The 17,850-nt window shown below is 34.9% G+C and overlaps 1 protein-coding gene across 6 annotated transcripts in view; it reads left to right on the forward strand.

Moving 5' to 3' along the window:
• The window catches only part of ZZZ3 (zinc finger ZZ-type containing 3), a 109,730-nt gene that overhangs the window by 39,947 nt on the left and 51,933 nt on the right, over window positions 1-17,850 (forward strand). For 3 of the 6 annotated variants that reach the window (XM_047083079.1, XM_047083084.1, XM_047083081.1), the window contains exons 2-4: window positions 2,598-2,732; window positions 4,319-4,466; window positions 9,475-11,030. In XM_047083079.1, the coding sequence (XP_046939035.1) occupies window positions 9,526-11,030 (1,505 nt within the window). In that variant the 5' untranslated portion in view covers window positions 2,598-2,732; window positions 4,319-4,466; window positions 9,475-9,525. Of the gene's footprint in view, window positions 1-2,597; window positions 2,733-4,318; window positions 4,467-5,655; window positions 5,755-9,474; window positions 11,031-17,850 lie in introns of all 6 variants that reach the window. The other 3 variants (XM_047083080.1, XM_047083082.1, XM_047083083.1) reach the window with 3 other exon arrangements.

The raw sequence follows: 17,850 nt of genomic DNA on the forward strand, positions 1-17,850 counted from the left end.
AAGGAATCATATTTCTGTCTCCTTCTATCAAACCTGATGCTTCTGTTACCTCTCTGTTGACTATGAAATAGGCTTATCTCTAAAGTCTGTTAAAGATACCCAAAAACACTGAATCTGTGGTTCCAAACAACTTAGGGATCCAGAAAAGTGTGCTTTTATTTGTTTATACTTTGCACCAAATATTCGAATTAGCTCTCTATAGCAACTGACTGTGATAAGCTAAATTGTCTAGCAAAGGTGTTTCTGTCCCAGACCATTATCTTAATCCTTTGAATGTCCTTGTTTGTTTCTTTTAAAATCATTTAAAGACCTGGAATAGTGCACAATTTAATATTTTCATTTATAACAACTGAAGAATTTAATATTTTCATTTATAACAACTGTACTAATATGAGTCCATAGTATAGCTTGTTTTGAATTTTTTCCAAGTTTTATAAAACTAAAAAATATTTTCAGTGTCTTATAATTTAGGTTGCATTTAGCTCTCAGAGTTCACAGTTTTGTAGTAAGTTGTGTAGCTTAACTTTGTTTAATCAGAACTGGTAATATTTGCTAGTGAGATTTTCTGTAGTCTTTTGAAGTGATTTCATATGTGCCATGAATCTTAGATCCTGTAATCTATTTAACACAGTAGTACCAGTGTTAGACTACAAATACTAGGAAAAGTAATTCTTTTCAGTCAAGATTGGTTTTGGATTTGCTTTTGGAATTCTTGAATAGTCAATTGATTTTATTAGTATGTGAAAACAAGCAAAGCTCTGTAGCCAGGAATAAATAAGAAGGCCTTAGGAATAGGATTTAAATGGTTTGTTTTCCATTTTGGATGCTTTTAAAAGACAAAATAGCTAAGTTTTTCAAACTTCTGGAAGTTACTATAGTTAAATAATTCAAACAAAAAATTGTATCTTGTCACAAATCAAACTAGTTTATCTGCTCCATTGGAAATGCTATAGTGAATGAGAGAATGCAATGTAGGGAATATAAGAATTTTGGCTAATTTCATTTGCTTGTTATAAAAGACTTTATAGCAACTTTTAAATTTGGGAATACTTGGATCTGTGTTAATTTTTTTTATGACATTGTTTATCATTTGTAAACAAATGAATAAACTTGTTTTAAGTGCTTGATAGATATCAGTTTCTTAATCATTATTTACTCTTTGTTTTCATTGAAACATAATTGATATAACATATTAATTTCTACTCCATTGTAATGAAACTTTTTACTGATAAGATCTGGCAGGTTGACAGATCAATTTTATCCATAAAACAGGTATAAGGCTATCTGCATTTTGTGTATAGATTAAAAAAAAATTTTTTTTAATGTTTATTTTTGAGAGCTAGAGAGAGCACAAGTTGGGGAGGGGCAGAGAGAGAGGGAGACACAGAATCCGAAGCAGGCTCCAGGCTCTGAGCTGTCAGCACAGAGCCTGATGAGGGGCTGGAACTCACAGTTGACGAGATGGTGACCTGAGTCAAAGTCGGACACTTCTAACCGACTGAGCCACCCAGGTGCCCGTCTGTGTAGATTTTTGCTCTTTCTTTTTATTACATAAGAATTTGGAATGGCACACAATGGTAAATCATTTAAGAATGATATTCATAGGTTTATTTCTATGATATATATGAATGAGTTTTTTGTAGCTCATGTTTTTCTTTTAATAAACTGGTTGAAATGATTTAAAGTTTTATATAATGCTTTTTGTCATGATTATAAACACATTGGTGTGTTTCTCAGAGTTGTAATCTATAACTAAGTCTTATGTTTTTAAGAAGCTTACTTTTAGGGAATGTTTGGATAGTTTCATCTTGATTTATTTCTTCACTTATTTTGTCACGTTTATTTTCTATTTACTTCCAAAATAATGTTCACAAACTATTCATAGAGCGATAATCTAAACAAGACAAAATCATTACTTTAGAGGATATGGAATGTTTTAAAGTCACATTTAAGAGAAAGTCATGATCTTTTTTACCGCATTCTTTAAAAATATTTTTTTTAATGTTTATGTATTTTTGAGAGAAAGTGTGCACATGAGCCAGTGGGGGCTGGGGGGCGGGGTGCAGAGAGAGAGGGAGACAGAGAATCCAAAGCAGGCTCCAGGCTTCAAGCTGTCAGCACAGAGCCCGATGAAGGGCTCTAACCCACAAACCGTGAGATCATGACCTGAGCCAAGTCGAATGCTTAACCAACTGAGCCACCTAGGTGCCCCTATTCCCTAATACTATTATAAAACACATGAAAAATTCTTTTGTATTAATCCCTGAGCAAATTATAGGCTTCTGGGAAATGAGGTATGTCTTCATTAGTAATCAGAAAAGGAATCTAAGGAGCTCTTAAATTTGTAAGAATTTTAATTTAGAATTAGATTTTGAAATGTTTTATGTGGGTACTCTGAGAAGCATTTGTATGATTGTTAGCAACTCATCTTAGTCTATTGAAGATAACACATGTTTTGTAGGCTAATATGAGGAATTATTTGTGAAATTGATAGAAAATGCAGTGTGTTGTCTAAGTGTTTGGAAATACCGTTTTTGTCCACAAATCTGTAAACAGTAACACATCCATAGTGACTATATTGTGGTTTCCCTTCACAGATACCAAGTTGTGCTAGTACATCCATATAAATAATTAATACCTGAAGTCTCAATGTAACATGGACATTAACAGTGATGACAAATAAATACAGACGCTTGGGAATCAAATACTAGGCGAAAAACACTTTTAAAAAGGTAAGAAAATAAGTAATCTTAATTAAGGCCAAGTGGGCTTTAGTTAGTAGAAGCCATTGACCAAAATTTCTTTTTCAGTGTATCAGGCTTTTCAGAAACACATCTGGGTAATCCTGTGTATCTTAATACTGGTAGAACTCAGCTGTAAGTATCAGTTCTTGTGTGAAATGACAGTTGCAGATATCCTTGCCTGGTAAATATCATAACAAAAGAGGTTCCTATAGTGCACACCCAGTCCACAATGGGTAGTAAGGTGGCTGACTAGAACTTTGAATAGAGTGCTAGAATGGGAGTGTCCATGTATACTCAGACACATCTTAAATTGTGCATCCTGCCTCTGATGATTGCCATCCCCACCACATACTTATAGAATGTAGTGTTTTGCTATGTTTGTGAAAGGCGTTCAGGTTTGGATATAAAGGAGTTGGCAGTTGGAGTCTTTGTTGTAAGAAGAGTGAATTTTCAAGTCAAGGGTTACTTTTTGTAGGATTGTGTTTGTGCTGTGCACCCTCCTGTTAATTTAGCATATTTCTTAATGCAGTATTAAATGATTTTGTTTAGACATTTTTCCTACCTTGTGTTTTTCAAGAATTTACAGGGCACATTTGAGAGAGGTTGCATCTGTAGATATTAGATGTTAGTACTGATCTCCTAGCTGATTAAAACTGTAATCTTTTTATATTTAGTAGGCAGTAACTCTAGATTACAAGGTTTGTTAACTGTATCGGTTTTAAAATTGTAATCCTTCACTGAAAATAGTGTCACTTTTAGAATATTTACTTTCGTGTTTATAATAAAGGGACAATCTGTCATAAACATTGCTAGTCTTTTTTCTTGTGTTCTAAATGGGCACTCATAATAATATTTAGCAAGATTCTCTGAAAAGGATATCATAATACATTATTATAAAGTAAAATTCTTAATTAACCAGCCTGTCCAAGAAATGGAGTGTAATTAGATTAATTAAAATATCTGGCCAACTGGGTACTTACTAAAAGAAAATCCTTACTGTTTTTGTCCTAACTGAAAATCCATAAGCCAAAAATAATAAAAGTTTCTCTTTGTAATAGAGTCTTACAGCACTTAAGTAATCATCAAGGTTACCATATATGGATATTTGAAGACTTAGTTGATTCTTTGGTGTGCATAACTTACATTATTTTTGTTGTTCAGTCCCTAGTTTTTCATATTTGAAGGCCAAAGCTTGGGAAGGCCTCTAGAATAAGAGTAATAGATTATATATTCTTATTTATATCTTGTTAAAGGCAGTCTTTGGGTCACCTCAAAAAAATATTGCTGTAGACTCTAGGAAAGAATGGAGTCACATTTTGATGCAAATTAATAATGAGTTGTTATAAGGATTTGGTATATTTCAAGCTCTTTTTGATTTGTTTTTGTTGGTTTTTAAAAATTCTGTTGCGGTTCCTTAGTATCTCTGAGACTATGGAGTTACTAAGAATCAAAGATGTTATTTTGAATAGATACTCTGTTACCTTCTATTTCCTCTTATTATAGGTGGGGTAAATCTGTTAGCATAAGTTAATTTGTTTCTTTAATTTTTTTTTATTATTTTATTTTAACGAAAGGAATTTAGGAGGTTCTAGTATTCTCCATGGCTGAAGCTGAGAGTCTGAAGCCCTGATGCTTAAGCTCTATTCTAGATCATAGCTCCAACTCCTTCAGGATATAAGGAAAAGATAATATTTCCACAATGATAGATCTTTGGTTGTTCAGGTAAGTTATTTAGTTTTGCAGTAGTGAAGACAACTATAGTTTTGTTTTGTTTTGTTTTTCTTTTTGGTGGGGATGGTTACTTGTTATATTTCTGTACGTCTGCATGGCAAATTGTATAGTCTGGCTGGCAGTTCATAGGAGTGTGGAGCTATAGGCAATGGGTTAGGGATGAAATATTTTACCACTCTTCCCGTTAGGGGTATAAACAAAGTGCCTAAGTATGTTGGAACTCTAGAGTATTATACCTATCTTTGACTCCTAGGTATTTTTGATTCAAGGGGCTTTATGAAATTGCTTGATTTCTGTTTCTTACCGGTTTTCTTTTTAAGTATGTATTCATTCAGCTTTCTATCTGTGTATCTATCTGTCATCTATATCCATCTCTCTTAATGGGGAAGAAAGAAGAGATCCCTTTATGCGAGGTAGTATATAATAGAATCCATAGTTTCAAAAAGGCAAATATTAAGAACTTTAAGTTGAAATCCACAGGTGGGTCCCCAGGTTTCACTCTCCTACTTTTTTTTTAAATTTTTTTTTTTTTCAACGTTTATTTATTTTTTTGGGACAGAGAGAGACAGAGCATGAACGGGGGAGGGGCAGAGAGAGAGGGAGACACAGAATCGGAAACAGGCTCCAGGCTCTGAGCCATCAGCCCAGAGCCTGACGCGGGGCTCGAACTCACGGACCGCGAGATCGTGACCTGGCTGAAGTCGGACGCTTAACCGACTGCGCCACCCAGGCGCCCCTCCTACTTTTAACTTTATAGTGATAATTGCTCAACTGAAGAAATTTGTCGTAGAAGAATTGTATGACAAGGGTAGTCTGAACCATTACTAAACAATTTGTGTTTATGTTTTAGACAGAAGAATCCTATGGTAACACTGATCAATTGTTCTTGTGTTTGCCTTTCACTTCTGTTTGATATCATGACCAGTTTCCTACAAATTGTTCAATTAGTAAAACTTAATATTGTGATAGTAAATATCAGCTAGAACATTGGTGTTAATGGAGGATTGCCAGTCCCTCAATTCCCAAAATGCACCATAGCATACTATTTTGGTAATTATAGTGGAGCAAAAGGTTATATGCATTATTTTTGAATACCTTTTTGAGATTTCTTATAAGTGGGTGATAGGGTAGTATTCCATTAGGTGGACCATTTTAATTTAATGTTTATTATTCCTTTTAGTTCATATTGATGCAGTTTGCAGATGTGATCACAGGGGCTGGACATTTATGATTTGAAACACTGCTGATACTGTTTCAGGATCCTACAGTTAGATTTGAGGTAAAAGTAGATTCAAATTTCGGGGAAGATAGTTCAGCAGCAAATAAATGGGTGAGATGTTAGACGTATAGGTAGGATTTGGGGTTTAATATGAGTAGACAGGCTGAAATTTGGTTGACTGTCCTTGATGTGCTCTCCAATAGGATAAGAGCTTTGAGGGTGGGAGACAGAGGAAAAGAGTCTGTTTAATTCTGGTGATTGATCATATTCTCTTCCCTCTATTCTAGAAAGTGCCATATTCATTAGTTGGTAGATAAAATATAGGAACTACATTCTAGCTGCTAGATTCAGTTTTGCCATAGGAATATGTTAACTAACAATTTCCCTTAATTCTGAAACAAGAGTGATTGAATTGGGTGCTGGCTAAGATTTTCACCATGTGCCTCCTATTTAGTTAACTAGCAAGGTTATTTTCTGAGATTCTTAGCTTATAAACAAGTCCCTTTCTGTTCCCTTAGTAATTTAATATTTGGCAGGAATATAATTTTGTGCTCCAAACCTGTTCACTGAATTTCTTCAGTAACTCTATATTATATAGCTAAAATGAGGAAAATAACTACTTAAGTCTATAGTACTTTGCTAAACATGGGAAATAATGTTAAGACTTGGTTGAGATGGTCAGGACATTTTTAGTCCCTTTTTGGTAATTGAAATTTGCACTCAACTTACTAGATAACTATAGAAAGTATGTGCCTTTGTATAAGCCTATCCAGAATAGAAAGATGAAGAAAAAAGTTAGAAGAAAAATTATCAGAGGGAAGAATGCTCAGATTTCATTTAATCTTCAGAATGTTTACCAATTTATTACCTTAAGTGCATACAATATGTTAATTTCAGGCAAGCAATTGAGTCCTACTTTGTACTTCTTTAACCAAAGTGGTCATGGGTTGCTTGCTTGCTTTATTATTTCTAGAATCAAATAAGGACTTTTAAAAGATATATTATAAATAGGTCTAATTTAGTTTGAACCTGATGACTATATGATTTTAGTAGAATACTGTCTGGATGCAGTGGTCTAAGGCAGTGCTTCTCAAATACTAGCAGGCATATAAATCACCTGGGAATCTGATTAATTGATACATCTGGGACAGGGTTTGATATTCTGCATTTCCAGCAAGCTTCCAAGAGGTGCCCATGATGCTGGTTCTTAGGCCACACTTTGAGTTGTGAGATTTTGAGGTACCAAAAGCATCCTTGTTATAAAACAGGTTTGCTTTAAATATGGCTCAATAGCACAGGATTTGAGAACTATAAATAAAATGGACTTTATTGTAGTTGTTGAATGGAATAAGAATGCTTTTTAGGGATCAGAAGAATCTTTCATATTTATTAGTGTTTTGATCACTGAAATGGTGAAGAAATAAAATAGGCCCTCATTATAGGTGGTGTTTTATAATTATATATATTATGTATACATACATAATACTAATAATATGAAATATTATACTTATGTTCTTTACAAGTAACTCTGAGTAATAATAATAGGTTGATTTTATTAATAATGACAGGGCAGCAATTTTGCTTTCATTTGGATTGCTATGGAAAGAAAAGGGCTTAGGAGTGCCTATTATGGGTATCATTTGAGGTTTATATGTCTTTAATTGGCATCACCTTTTAAAAAGTAAAGGTTAACAGATTCTTTTTTTATATAAAATATTACTATTGCCAATATTATTTTTGAATCATAAATTATGAGTAATCAAATTTGCGTTAAAGATGTTTGCATTATATTTTGTAAAGTTTAAAAAATTAACTTATGTTTCTTTTGCGTATTTACATAGGTAATTAATATTTAAAAATTAGTAACCTTCAAATTTCAGAGCTCCAGATTTGGGTATATAAACAAATAAATTGATTTTAATATTTTTTTTTAGTTTGTGCTGTCTTGGAGCATCATTTGAAGTTTAACTTATGTTTTTTGTAATTAAAAGTGGATATTTATGGTACATTCAATATTTATTACCTGTGATTTAAAATAGACTGTAATCTTCATGACAAGATTTAAGCAAAAGAGAATTACATATCACATCCCTCTAATGAATCCCAAAATAGGAGAAGTTTACTATGTGAAATGTATTTCTAAGTTCTGATTGGTGTCCTTTACTTATTCATGCAATGGCTGTATAACTCTCTAGAACAAATTATCATATTCTAATCCCAGAGCTGGTTTTGTGAGTCTTGTAAGATTTTTAAAAACTGTTAATTAAAAATTTAAAAGTATACCTTACTGTGAAACAAAACTAAACTCAATCAGCTTACATATTTTTGGGAAACTTAATACATTTGTCAGCAGTCAGGAACAGGAAGACATTTCCCTTTAATATTTCTTTTTTTGGTATGTGGTAGCATGTTGCTATGGCTTCTGTAGTTCTTCATAACTGTTCTGCTGTTAGACATTTCTGGTTGAGGCAAAAGAGAAATTGTATTTGATTTGCAGGGGGAGAGGTAGAACGGCATTGGGAGGGTTTGTAGGAGGAACTATGGGAAGCATGGAAGGGAGGGGGAAGGGTACTATGCAACTATGTACTACAGCTGTTACTGGCTTCTTTCTGTATCCATCCTACCCCCCCATTTGGAAGTTAAGCAGTGAAGTGGCAAATTATCTTGTGAAAGCTAAACAGAAGAGGAGCAGAAGAATGGATACTTGAAATGTTAATAGCTCCTTTATTCTGCTTTATGGGAGAACCTTTGGAAAATAATAACCACTTAAGAGTTTATCCAGGTAGATCAATCAGGGCAGTTTTCAATTTCCCTTGCATTTCTATCTTAGACACACCCAACATCCACATCAGAAAACCAGCTCATTCCCAATATGCATTAAAACTGTGGCATATATGTATATACAGGAGTTTAAAGAAGGAGAGAATGTGTTGTCCTTGTTTCTTAGATGCAATATTTGTTTTGGGGGGGCTTCTCCTTTTTCTTCTATTCTCTTCAGAATACTTCCTTTCACTTGCTAATTTATGGCTGTACTTCTAGAGACTAGGGAGGTTTGGCTTTCCTCTGTTTTGCTTTTAGCTTATTGCAAGCTAGGATTGTGATATCTGTTCATCTGCTTGGTTACAACCGAAAGTTTTTGGATGTCACATAGTTTGTTATCAGAGGATTTGACCTAAAACTCATTTTAATAAGAGTGAATTAAGAAGAGCTGAACCTACCACTTTACCTCCCAGGAATGTTTTGAGAAAACATAAGAAATGATTGGGATAGTTTTTGTGATTGTTGCTATATAAATTCATAGGTATTATTTTAATAACCAAGATGAAATCCTGTCTTTGAGGTAACTCTTCTCTGGGCCCTTTGTGCCTTTGTATCTGAAAAGCAGATAAACAGCAAGGCAGGTTAAAGGCATGGTCTCTAGAGCCCTGCTCTGCCACTTCTGTGTATGGTTTTGGACACATTACGTAAACTATACACATACCTCATCCTCTTCCTCATTTGTAAAGTAGGGATGGTAATAGCATCTACCTTAGTTGTTGTGAGACTTAAATGAGTTAATGTATGTAAAGCATATTGAATGATTCCTGGAACATATTAAGCACCATATAATTGTTAGCTGTTATTATTAATATCATTTTTGGAAATGTTAATAAAAGAAATTATATCATGTAATTTATTAATATTGGCTATACTTGGATTTAAAAGTTAATAGCTTTATGCTTTTGTTTTAGGTATATTAACTATTACCTTTTTCTCATTATTTTGTTTACATTTTTGAAGGTTTCCCAATGAGTGGATCATGATGACCGTATTGTAGGGACTTGCCATAGTATGGCTGCTTCCCGATCTACTCGTGTTACAAGATCAACAGTGGGGTTAAACGGCTTGGATGAATCTTTTTGTGGTAGAACTTTAAGGAATCGTAGCATTGCTCACCCTGAAGAAATCTCTTCTCATTCTCAAGTACGATCAAGATCACCAAAGAAGAGACCAGAGCCTGTGCAAATTCAGAAAGGAAATAATAATGGAAGAACTACTGATTTAAAACAGCAAAGTACTCGAGAATCATGGGTAAGCCCTAGGAAAAGAGGACTTTCTTCTTCAGAAAAAGATAACATAGAAAGGCAGGCTGTAGAAAATTGTGAGAGAAGGCAAACAGAACCTGTTTCACCAGTTTTAAAAAGAATTAAGCGTTGTCTTAGATCTGAAGCACCAAACAGTTCAGAAGAAGATTCACCTATAAAATCAGACAAGGAGTCGGTAGAAGAGAGGAGTACAGTAGTGGACAATGATGCAGATTTTCAAGGGACTAAACGAGCTTGTCGATGTCTTATACTGGATGATTGTGAGAAAAGGGAAATTAAAAAGGTGAATGTCAGTGAGGAAGGGCCACTTAATTCTACAGTAGTTGAAGAAATCGCAGGCTATTTGGCTGTCAATGGTGTTGATGACAGTGATTCAGCTGTTATAAACTATGACGACTGTCAGCCTGATGGGAACACTAAACAAAATAGCACTGGTTCGTATGTGTTACAGGAAAAGTCAGTAGCTGAAAATGGGGATTCGGATACCCACACTTCAATGTTCCTTGATAGTAGGAAGGACGACAGTTATATAGACCATAACGTGCCTTGCACAAATTCAGAAGTGCAGGTCAAGTTGGAGGACCACAAAATAGTAACTGCCTGCCTGCCTGTGGAACATGTTAATCAGCTGACTACTGAGCCAGCTACAGGTCCCTTTTCTGAAATTCAGTCATCCTTAAGGGATTCTGAGGAGGAAGTAGATGTGGTGGGAGATAGCAGTGCCTCAAAAGAGCAGTGTAATGAAAACACCAATAACGCCCTGGACACGAGTCTTGAGAGTATGCCAGTCTCTGGAGAACCAGAATCATCTTCTGTTCTAGACTGTGTTTCAGCTCAAATGATGTCTTTATCAGAACCTCAAGAACATCGATATACTCTGAGAACTTCACCACGAAGGGCAGCCCCTACCAGAGGTAGTCCCACTAAAAACAATTCTCCTTGCAGAGAAAATGGACAATTTGAGGAGAATAATCTTAGTCCCAATGAAACAAATGCAACTGTTAGTGATAATAGAAGTGAATCTCCCACAAATCCTGATGAAATTTCTCAGAATGAAAAAGGAATATTTTGTGACTCTGGAAATTATGGGAGTGAAGGACTAAGTAAGCCACCCTCAGAGGCAAGACTTAATATTGGACATTTGCCATCTGCCAAAGAGAGTGCCAATCCACACAATACAGAAGAAGAAGATGATGATCCTGATGTTTATTACTTTGAATCAGATCATGTGGCACTGAAACACAACAAAGAGTATGTGTAAATATGGTAACCATGAATTCTGCTTTGTTTATTATTCCCCACGCTTTCAGTATCTATTCTTAAATGTCTATTCATAGCATTTTTATTATAGCTGAAATTAATGCTTTGGCTGAAATTTTAGGTTTAACGTAATGATTATCTCAACTCTTAAAAAAGCTCCAAAAAAAGAAAGACTTTAAAACTCAACTTACTACTCTTCTCAATGACAATATGGTTTTCTAGTTTTGATAGTTCATACATCTTAATTAGAAAAGACATGTGGAAGCCATGGTTGATGGTGTTTTTGTTTATTAATAAGTTTTATACCATTTCAGTTAATTTGTAAAATGGAAACATCTTTAGTTATCACAGTACACTTTGATTTATAGTTGCAGAACTTTATGAAGTGTCTAGGCTTTCTAGGCAGTGTAGAAGAATTAACGAGTGCTTAGACATCATGTAGATTAAGAGAAATCTGGCAGGCTATAAATCCACTTTTATCTTAGTTCCTTATATCTACTTTCCAATTAAAACTTTTGACTAAAAAATGTACTTTATGCATTACCTTTGACTTGTGATTTGTAGAGTAGATATTACTGTTAATACCATGACAGCTAATTGTATATTGTAATTAGCATATTAGCAAGAGTTAGTCTGTTGCATAGTTTACATAAAGCATTTGAGACAAATTTTTCCCGACTCTGAATTATAAGGGGATACTATCTTAAAATACTGTCAGTTCTTAGCCTTTGTTTTGAAGGCAGAGTATTCTGGGTAATAACACAAATAAATTGGAGCTAACTCCGAGTAATCGTGCAAGGAACTGTTGATGAACAGCGAACAGTGCTTACTGTAAACACCATTATCAACAACAGAAAAATCACCTTTTGCCCCTACAAAATATGCTTTTGAATTGCTATCACATTATATAGGCTATGTAAAAATGTTAATTTGAGGAAAGTTTGTAATGCTTTTGTTGTGACAATTGCCAGATTCTGGTATGTATCAGATCAGAGTATCAAATCCTGGTTGTGGAACATAATAATTTTTTGCCATACATTATAGATAAGTTGCATTTGTGTATGATAATTTGGTGGCCTTTTAGCATAGATTTCTTTTCTGAAAAAAATTTTTTATAAATAGTATTTTAATATTGATTTAATAGAGAGGTCATTTTATGTGAGTATTTTATTCATTTATTTTTATAGAACTGTTAGCATTTTTATGTATTTGAAATATTTGAAGTCCAATCTGAGATAGAAAAACAACAAAGTGAGGTTTTTTCAATTTCAGATAAATTGAGTTCTTACCATTGGTATTATTCATCAGTTTTTAAAAACAGAATTGTTTATCTGGAGGCACAAGGAGGAAGAGCATATGTCTTGGGGAAAGACCAAAAACTCAAGAAGTGTGCATTTTTACAAAATATACTCATTAATTTTTTGTTTTTTATTGTTTCTTTGGCAAAGAAATGCTCTTTTTAAGGCTTAGCTGGTTTTGTTTTTTTTTAGTGTTTTATTTACTTTTGAGAGAGCACGAGTGGGGGAGGTGCAGAGAGAGAGGGTGACAGGATCTGAAGTGAGCTCCGAGCTGACAGCAGCAAGCCCAAGGGGGGCTCGAACTCACTAACTGTGAGATCATTGACTTGAGCTGAAGTCAGCCACTCAACCGACTGAGCCACCCACGTGCCCCAAGACTTAGCTAGAATATTGATGGGAAGTATTTTCTCACAACTCATTATGTTCCTTTTTTTTGTTAGAGCTCTCCTGATAGTAATTCTGAAGGATGATGTTTATAAAACAGTTGTGTAAAGATAGTGGTCATAATATTTAAAAAGTGATGTTCCGTATTCCTAACCCTTTGAGAATGAGACCAATACAGTTTCATGGGTTTCTCAGGATGTACAAAGTCCTTTGGAATTTGGATGGTAGATGCTTTATTAGGACAGTATTTTTAAATTAATGCCTCATTGGGTGACCTTTGGCAAAAGAAATCATTCTTTTTTGGTTTGTTGCCTTTCTCCAGTCTTTTGAAGATAGCACCTTTTGACAATTCACTTTCAATGTTTTTTCCCTCTGGAGGAAGCATGTTGGTAGAAGTGAGATGGAGAGTGAGAGCATCTTGATTAGCATCTTGGTTAGAGATAATTTAAAGAAAATTGAGAGAGGGTGTTTGATCATGTTAGATGCAATCTCTTTCAGTAAAATCCTTCTTCAAATGCTTTTTGTCTAGAGCCAAGAGCCTTTTGTCTTGGCCTTTTTTTTTTTTTTTTGTACCCAAATTATCATTGTAAAGGATAGCATCGTGATACCCATCTAGTGCTTTGAAGTCTCAAGCTAATTTCTTGCATTTGAAAATGCATTTGGGGTTAAAAAAAAAAAAAGATAAATGGGGTAGGTGGAATATTCTGCTGCATACACAGGTGTACACATTATACTGTATCAAATACTTTGTTTTTCTTTCTCATGCTCTTCATGCTAGTAAATTTCTCTATAGACAATTTCCTTTTGAAACTGGGAATTGGGCATTGCTCAGATTACACACGACTGTCTTTACCAGTAGGGAACGAGTACTTCCTGATGGCCAGATTAAAAAATATGTTATTGATAGAAAACACTCAGTATGGCCTAGTTCTTTGTCTGGAGCCAGGAGGACATAGCTCTTTATTCGAGTTACAACTCTTCTCTAAGTTAACATTGATTATTTAATCAGTAACCTTCTATCCTACCATTTAGCCTATAATTTATCTGTCTTGTTTGCAAGGATATCACATATAAGGGCATCTAATGAAATGCTTTGTAAATGTTTGAAAAGATATTGTGTATAGAATGCTAGCCTTAGGGGTGCCTGAGTCCTTCAGTTGTTTGAGTGCCAGACTTTGGCTCAGGTCATGATGTCACGGCTCCTGAGTTTGAGCCCTGCATTGGGCTCTGTGCTGACAGCTTGGAGCTTGGAACCTACTTGGGATTCTATTTTCCTCTCTCTCTGCCCCTCCCCCACTCATGCTTTGTCTCTGTCTCAAAAACAAACATTAAAAAAAAAAAAAAAGAATCCTAGCCTTAGACCTGATTCATGGCAGTTAGGCCATAGGCCAGAGAAATGAATTTGTGGACATTTTGGATACTTACCCTGTTTCCTTTTTAGATGCCATCCCTCTTCTTTAGCATATAAACCCACAGTTTGCTTTTATATATTTATTTTTCCAAATGGAAAACTATGAGCAAGGGGGACTGTATATTATCTTTGTTTCTGGCAAGATTCCAGCTGTGGATTATTTTACTAGATGTGCTTTCTCAAAGAGTAGTGGGTGGGGAATCAAAAAAATATTATTTTACCTCAAAATTCTCTGATCTTCAAGATTGAAGGATTCTGTTAAAGTGGTAGGTAATACCTGGTGACTACCTTTTTGGCCTAATAGCCAGACTGACTGAGATCATGTACTTAACTATGATTTGCCTTTTCTTTTTGAGAATTGACCTTTTGTGGATTTTGAATCAGAAGCGTTGAATCAGGTGTCTTAGATTTGAAGTTCTTGCTCTAGGGAGAGCAGGTATAGAGAAGGTCCTGGGTTTTAATGTTCAGAGCTTTTTTCCCAGTTCACAAGGCAACCACTAGAAAATAAATTTTTGAATGGAAATGTGATTTGGTCAGTTGTCTCTGAATTTGTCTCTGTATTCTCCTTGTACAAGAACACTTAAATTTATATTCGAATGGCCTTGGATAGCTTCATTTAAAGATCTTACAACTTTTCATGAACAGGCTGAGGATAAAAAGTCAGATTAAGAGTTTCTGGATTCTTGAGGTTTTCTAAAGGGTTAACTCACTGATAAGATTATTAATGCTTATACCAACTTTCAAGTTTCTAGATAATGAAAGTTTTAAGAATAAGCCAGTTGTTTATTAAATAGAGTATTGCTCATGTAGTCTCTAGGTAAGACATTTTTAAGCCATATTAGAGAATATTTATAGGAATTGTATTTTTAAACTTGGTCCTCTGAAAACGTTAATATACTTTAAATAATTACAATATGTTCTTTTACACTATGCTTATGATCAATCTTCTGATATCTTCATCGGTTTCAGAAGCTGCATAGAGAAAATCCTCATGAGGTCTTGTAGATTCACTTCCTGTGAGACTACTTTTACTGTTTGTCTAAGTTTCTTTCAAGGGACCAGAAAACTCCAGGATTAGGGATCGATTTTGCTTAGAAAGCAATAGAGGAGCCATCTTGCCCTAGATAAAATAATGTTATATTTGTGTTATATTTCATAAGGTACCAAGTGATTTCACTGAATTTCTCATTTGACACTCCAACTCAGAAGTAGATAGCATAGGTGGCATTATACAGTCCCCATTTCCTAACTCACAATTAAGGTTTTAAAGTTATTTATTGAAAGTATGAGGAACTATTGGCACACATAAGATAGAGGCAGATATCTATAGGTACATAAAGAACTCCCATATTCTAATTCATAGTCTGAACTACTCCTGGTTTACCTCATCCAGTAAAGACTTAATTCCGTGGATTTTCGGGTTTCTAGGTTTAGAACTCTCAAGGAGAAGGTGCTAGGTACTCAGTTTTTACAGTTCTTTGGTCTGAGTTTAAGCTCTGTAATTGCATAATCATGATTATCTGGTTTTATCTGTCAGAGAATCAGCATTATTGGTAAGTAACCTGTTTTACTTATTGGGTGAAATGTTTTCATGTTCATTGTTTTAAAGAACATTTTGTTAGTTTATCTGTGAAGAATAATTGCTCTGTATGAATTGGGGGTATAAAACTTATGCTACAGCTTGACTTTAAAAAGAGAACTTGGATAATTTGCAAAAAAATACTTTGGGGGGGGTGTTTAGAATGCATTTAAGTATATTAAAGTCAGAGGTTACCAGAGAAAACTCATGCGTGGTGTACCTTCTCAACTAATTGGAAAAGACTGTGGAATATAATAGCTGGATTGGCCCCAGTAGTTTGGCACAAGATTAATGAGAGGAGAGAGATAAATAATGTCCTTAGTATAACATTTTTGGTTGTAAGAGGAGCATGCCATTGACTAAGAAATAATCAGTGAATTCTTTGTTTTTTTCCTTTCCATATCAACATCTTTTATTTCAACTGATGTGAATGGCTTCCAAAAGGGATTCTCTGTTGTAATCTGAGTGTGTTTGTAGTATAATTTACCTTTTTCTTCTTGACTCAGAGTCATTTTTGCTGACAGAGGTTATGTAGTGATACTTTTCTGGCATCACTGCCAGAATATCTCTGTTTTTGCTTATGTGAAACGATTCACACTTCTCTGCTTTTTATGTTCTCATAATTTAGCTTCTTTTTTATGTTCAAATTCTGTAACTTACAATTTACTTCTTTTCTTCATTTTTGTTGACTTTCATTTTGTTGTCTCTAGTGCTATAGTGCTTTTTGTTCTCTTTAAACTTAGAATCAGAATAACCAGGCTTGTCAGAATTATGTCTCAAGATTCTTGAGTGATGCACTGAAGAATTTCTCTTTGAATGCATAGATAAGCATTAGTGCAAGGAGATGTTCATTTTAATTGTATGTTTTCTTGTTAGTTTAGAGGCTGTTGCTTACATAAGCTACCAGGTATCTAAATTCTGGATAGAGAAACAACAGTTGTTTCTTTATACATGGCAATAAGTACTCATTAGCAACAAAACCCTTTTGGTTTTTTTTATTAAAAAAATTTTTTTTAATGTTTGTTTCTTTTGAGAGAGAGATAGCATGAGCAGAGGAGGAGCAGAGAGAGAGAGGAAAACACAGATTCTGAAGCAGGCTCCAGACTGAGCCATTAGCACAGAGCCCCATGTGGGGCTTGAATTCACAAACCATGACATCATGACCTGAGTCAAAGTCAGAGGCTTAACCGACTGCACCATCCAGGTGCGCCATTTTTTTTCTTTTTTAAAGTTTATTTTGAGAGAGAGCAAGCAAGCAAGCGAGCGTGCACATGTGTGTGAGCCAGGGGAGAGGCACAGAGAGAGGAAGAGAGAAAATCCCAAAGCAGGCACCATCTGCACAGACCCCAATGCTGGGCTTGAACTCTTGAACTGCGAGATCATGACCTGGGCCAAAATCAAGAGTCGGAGGCTTAACCGACTGAGTCACCCAGGCACCTCAGCAGTAAAAGCCATTTAGTATTTGAGACTAATTGAAGCTGAGCCGTTAGTTGCAGGAACCTGATTTTAGTAGTTTTTTGTAAGTTCAAAAAAGTTTGGGGTGCCTGGGTGGCCAAGTCAGTTAAGTGTCTGACTCTTGATTTTGGATCATGTCATGATCTCATGGTTCGAGAAATTGAGCCCTGCTTTGAGCCCCAAGTTGGGCTCTGCTCTCTGAGCACGGAACCTGCCTGGGATTCTCTCTTCCCTTCTGTCTTTGCCCTCCCCCCCTCCCCCCCCCACCTCTCAAAATAAATAGACTTCTAAAAATGATGTGTTTTTGTAAATTGGTGAGCAGAATATACCATATATATATTTCTTTGATGACTCATGTCATTAGATATTACAATGTTCAGTAATAAATGAGAAGATCTGTTTTGTGACTTTTCTATTTCTTCAGTGAAGTATGTGTCTTCAGTGAGGTCTGTGTACCGCTATTTCTTTTACATTGTCATGGAAAGCTGCTTCTACTTTTCTCTTTAATCTCTGATTTTAACATAGAGAAATTTGTAAAGTGATGAGAAGAGTCTGAGCAATTTGTTCAGGGCACTCTCAGTAGGCAGAATTATCTGTAGTGTGTTATGATTCATTTTCACATACTTAAAATATTTCAAATGTCCACCATACAAATATTACTGAGGGTCTGGATTTTGTTCTCTT

Source organism: Lynx rufus, unplaced genomic scaffold (genome assembly GCF_022079265.1).
Source record: "Lynx rufus isolate CCGP_SWC_20201006 ecotype Redwood Valley unplaced genomic scaffold, mLynRuf1.p SCAF_2, whole genome shotgun sequence".
NCBI lineage: Eukaryota > Metazoa > Chordata > Mammalia > Carnivora > Felidae > Lynx > Lynx rufus.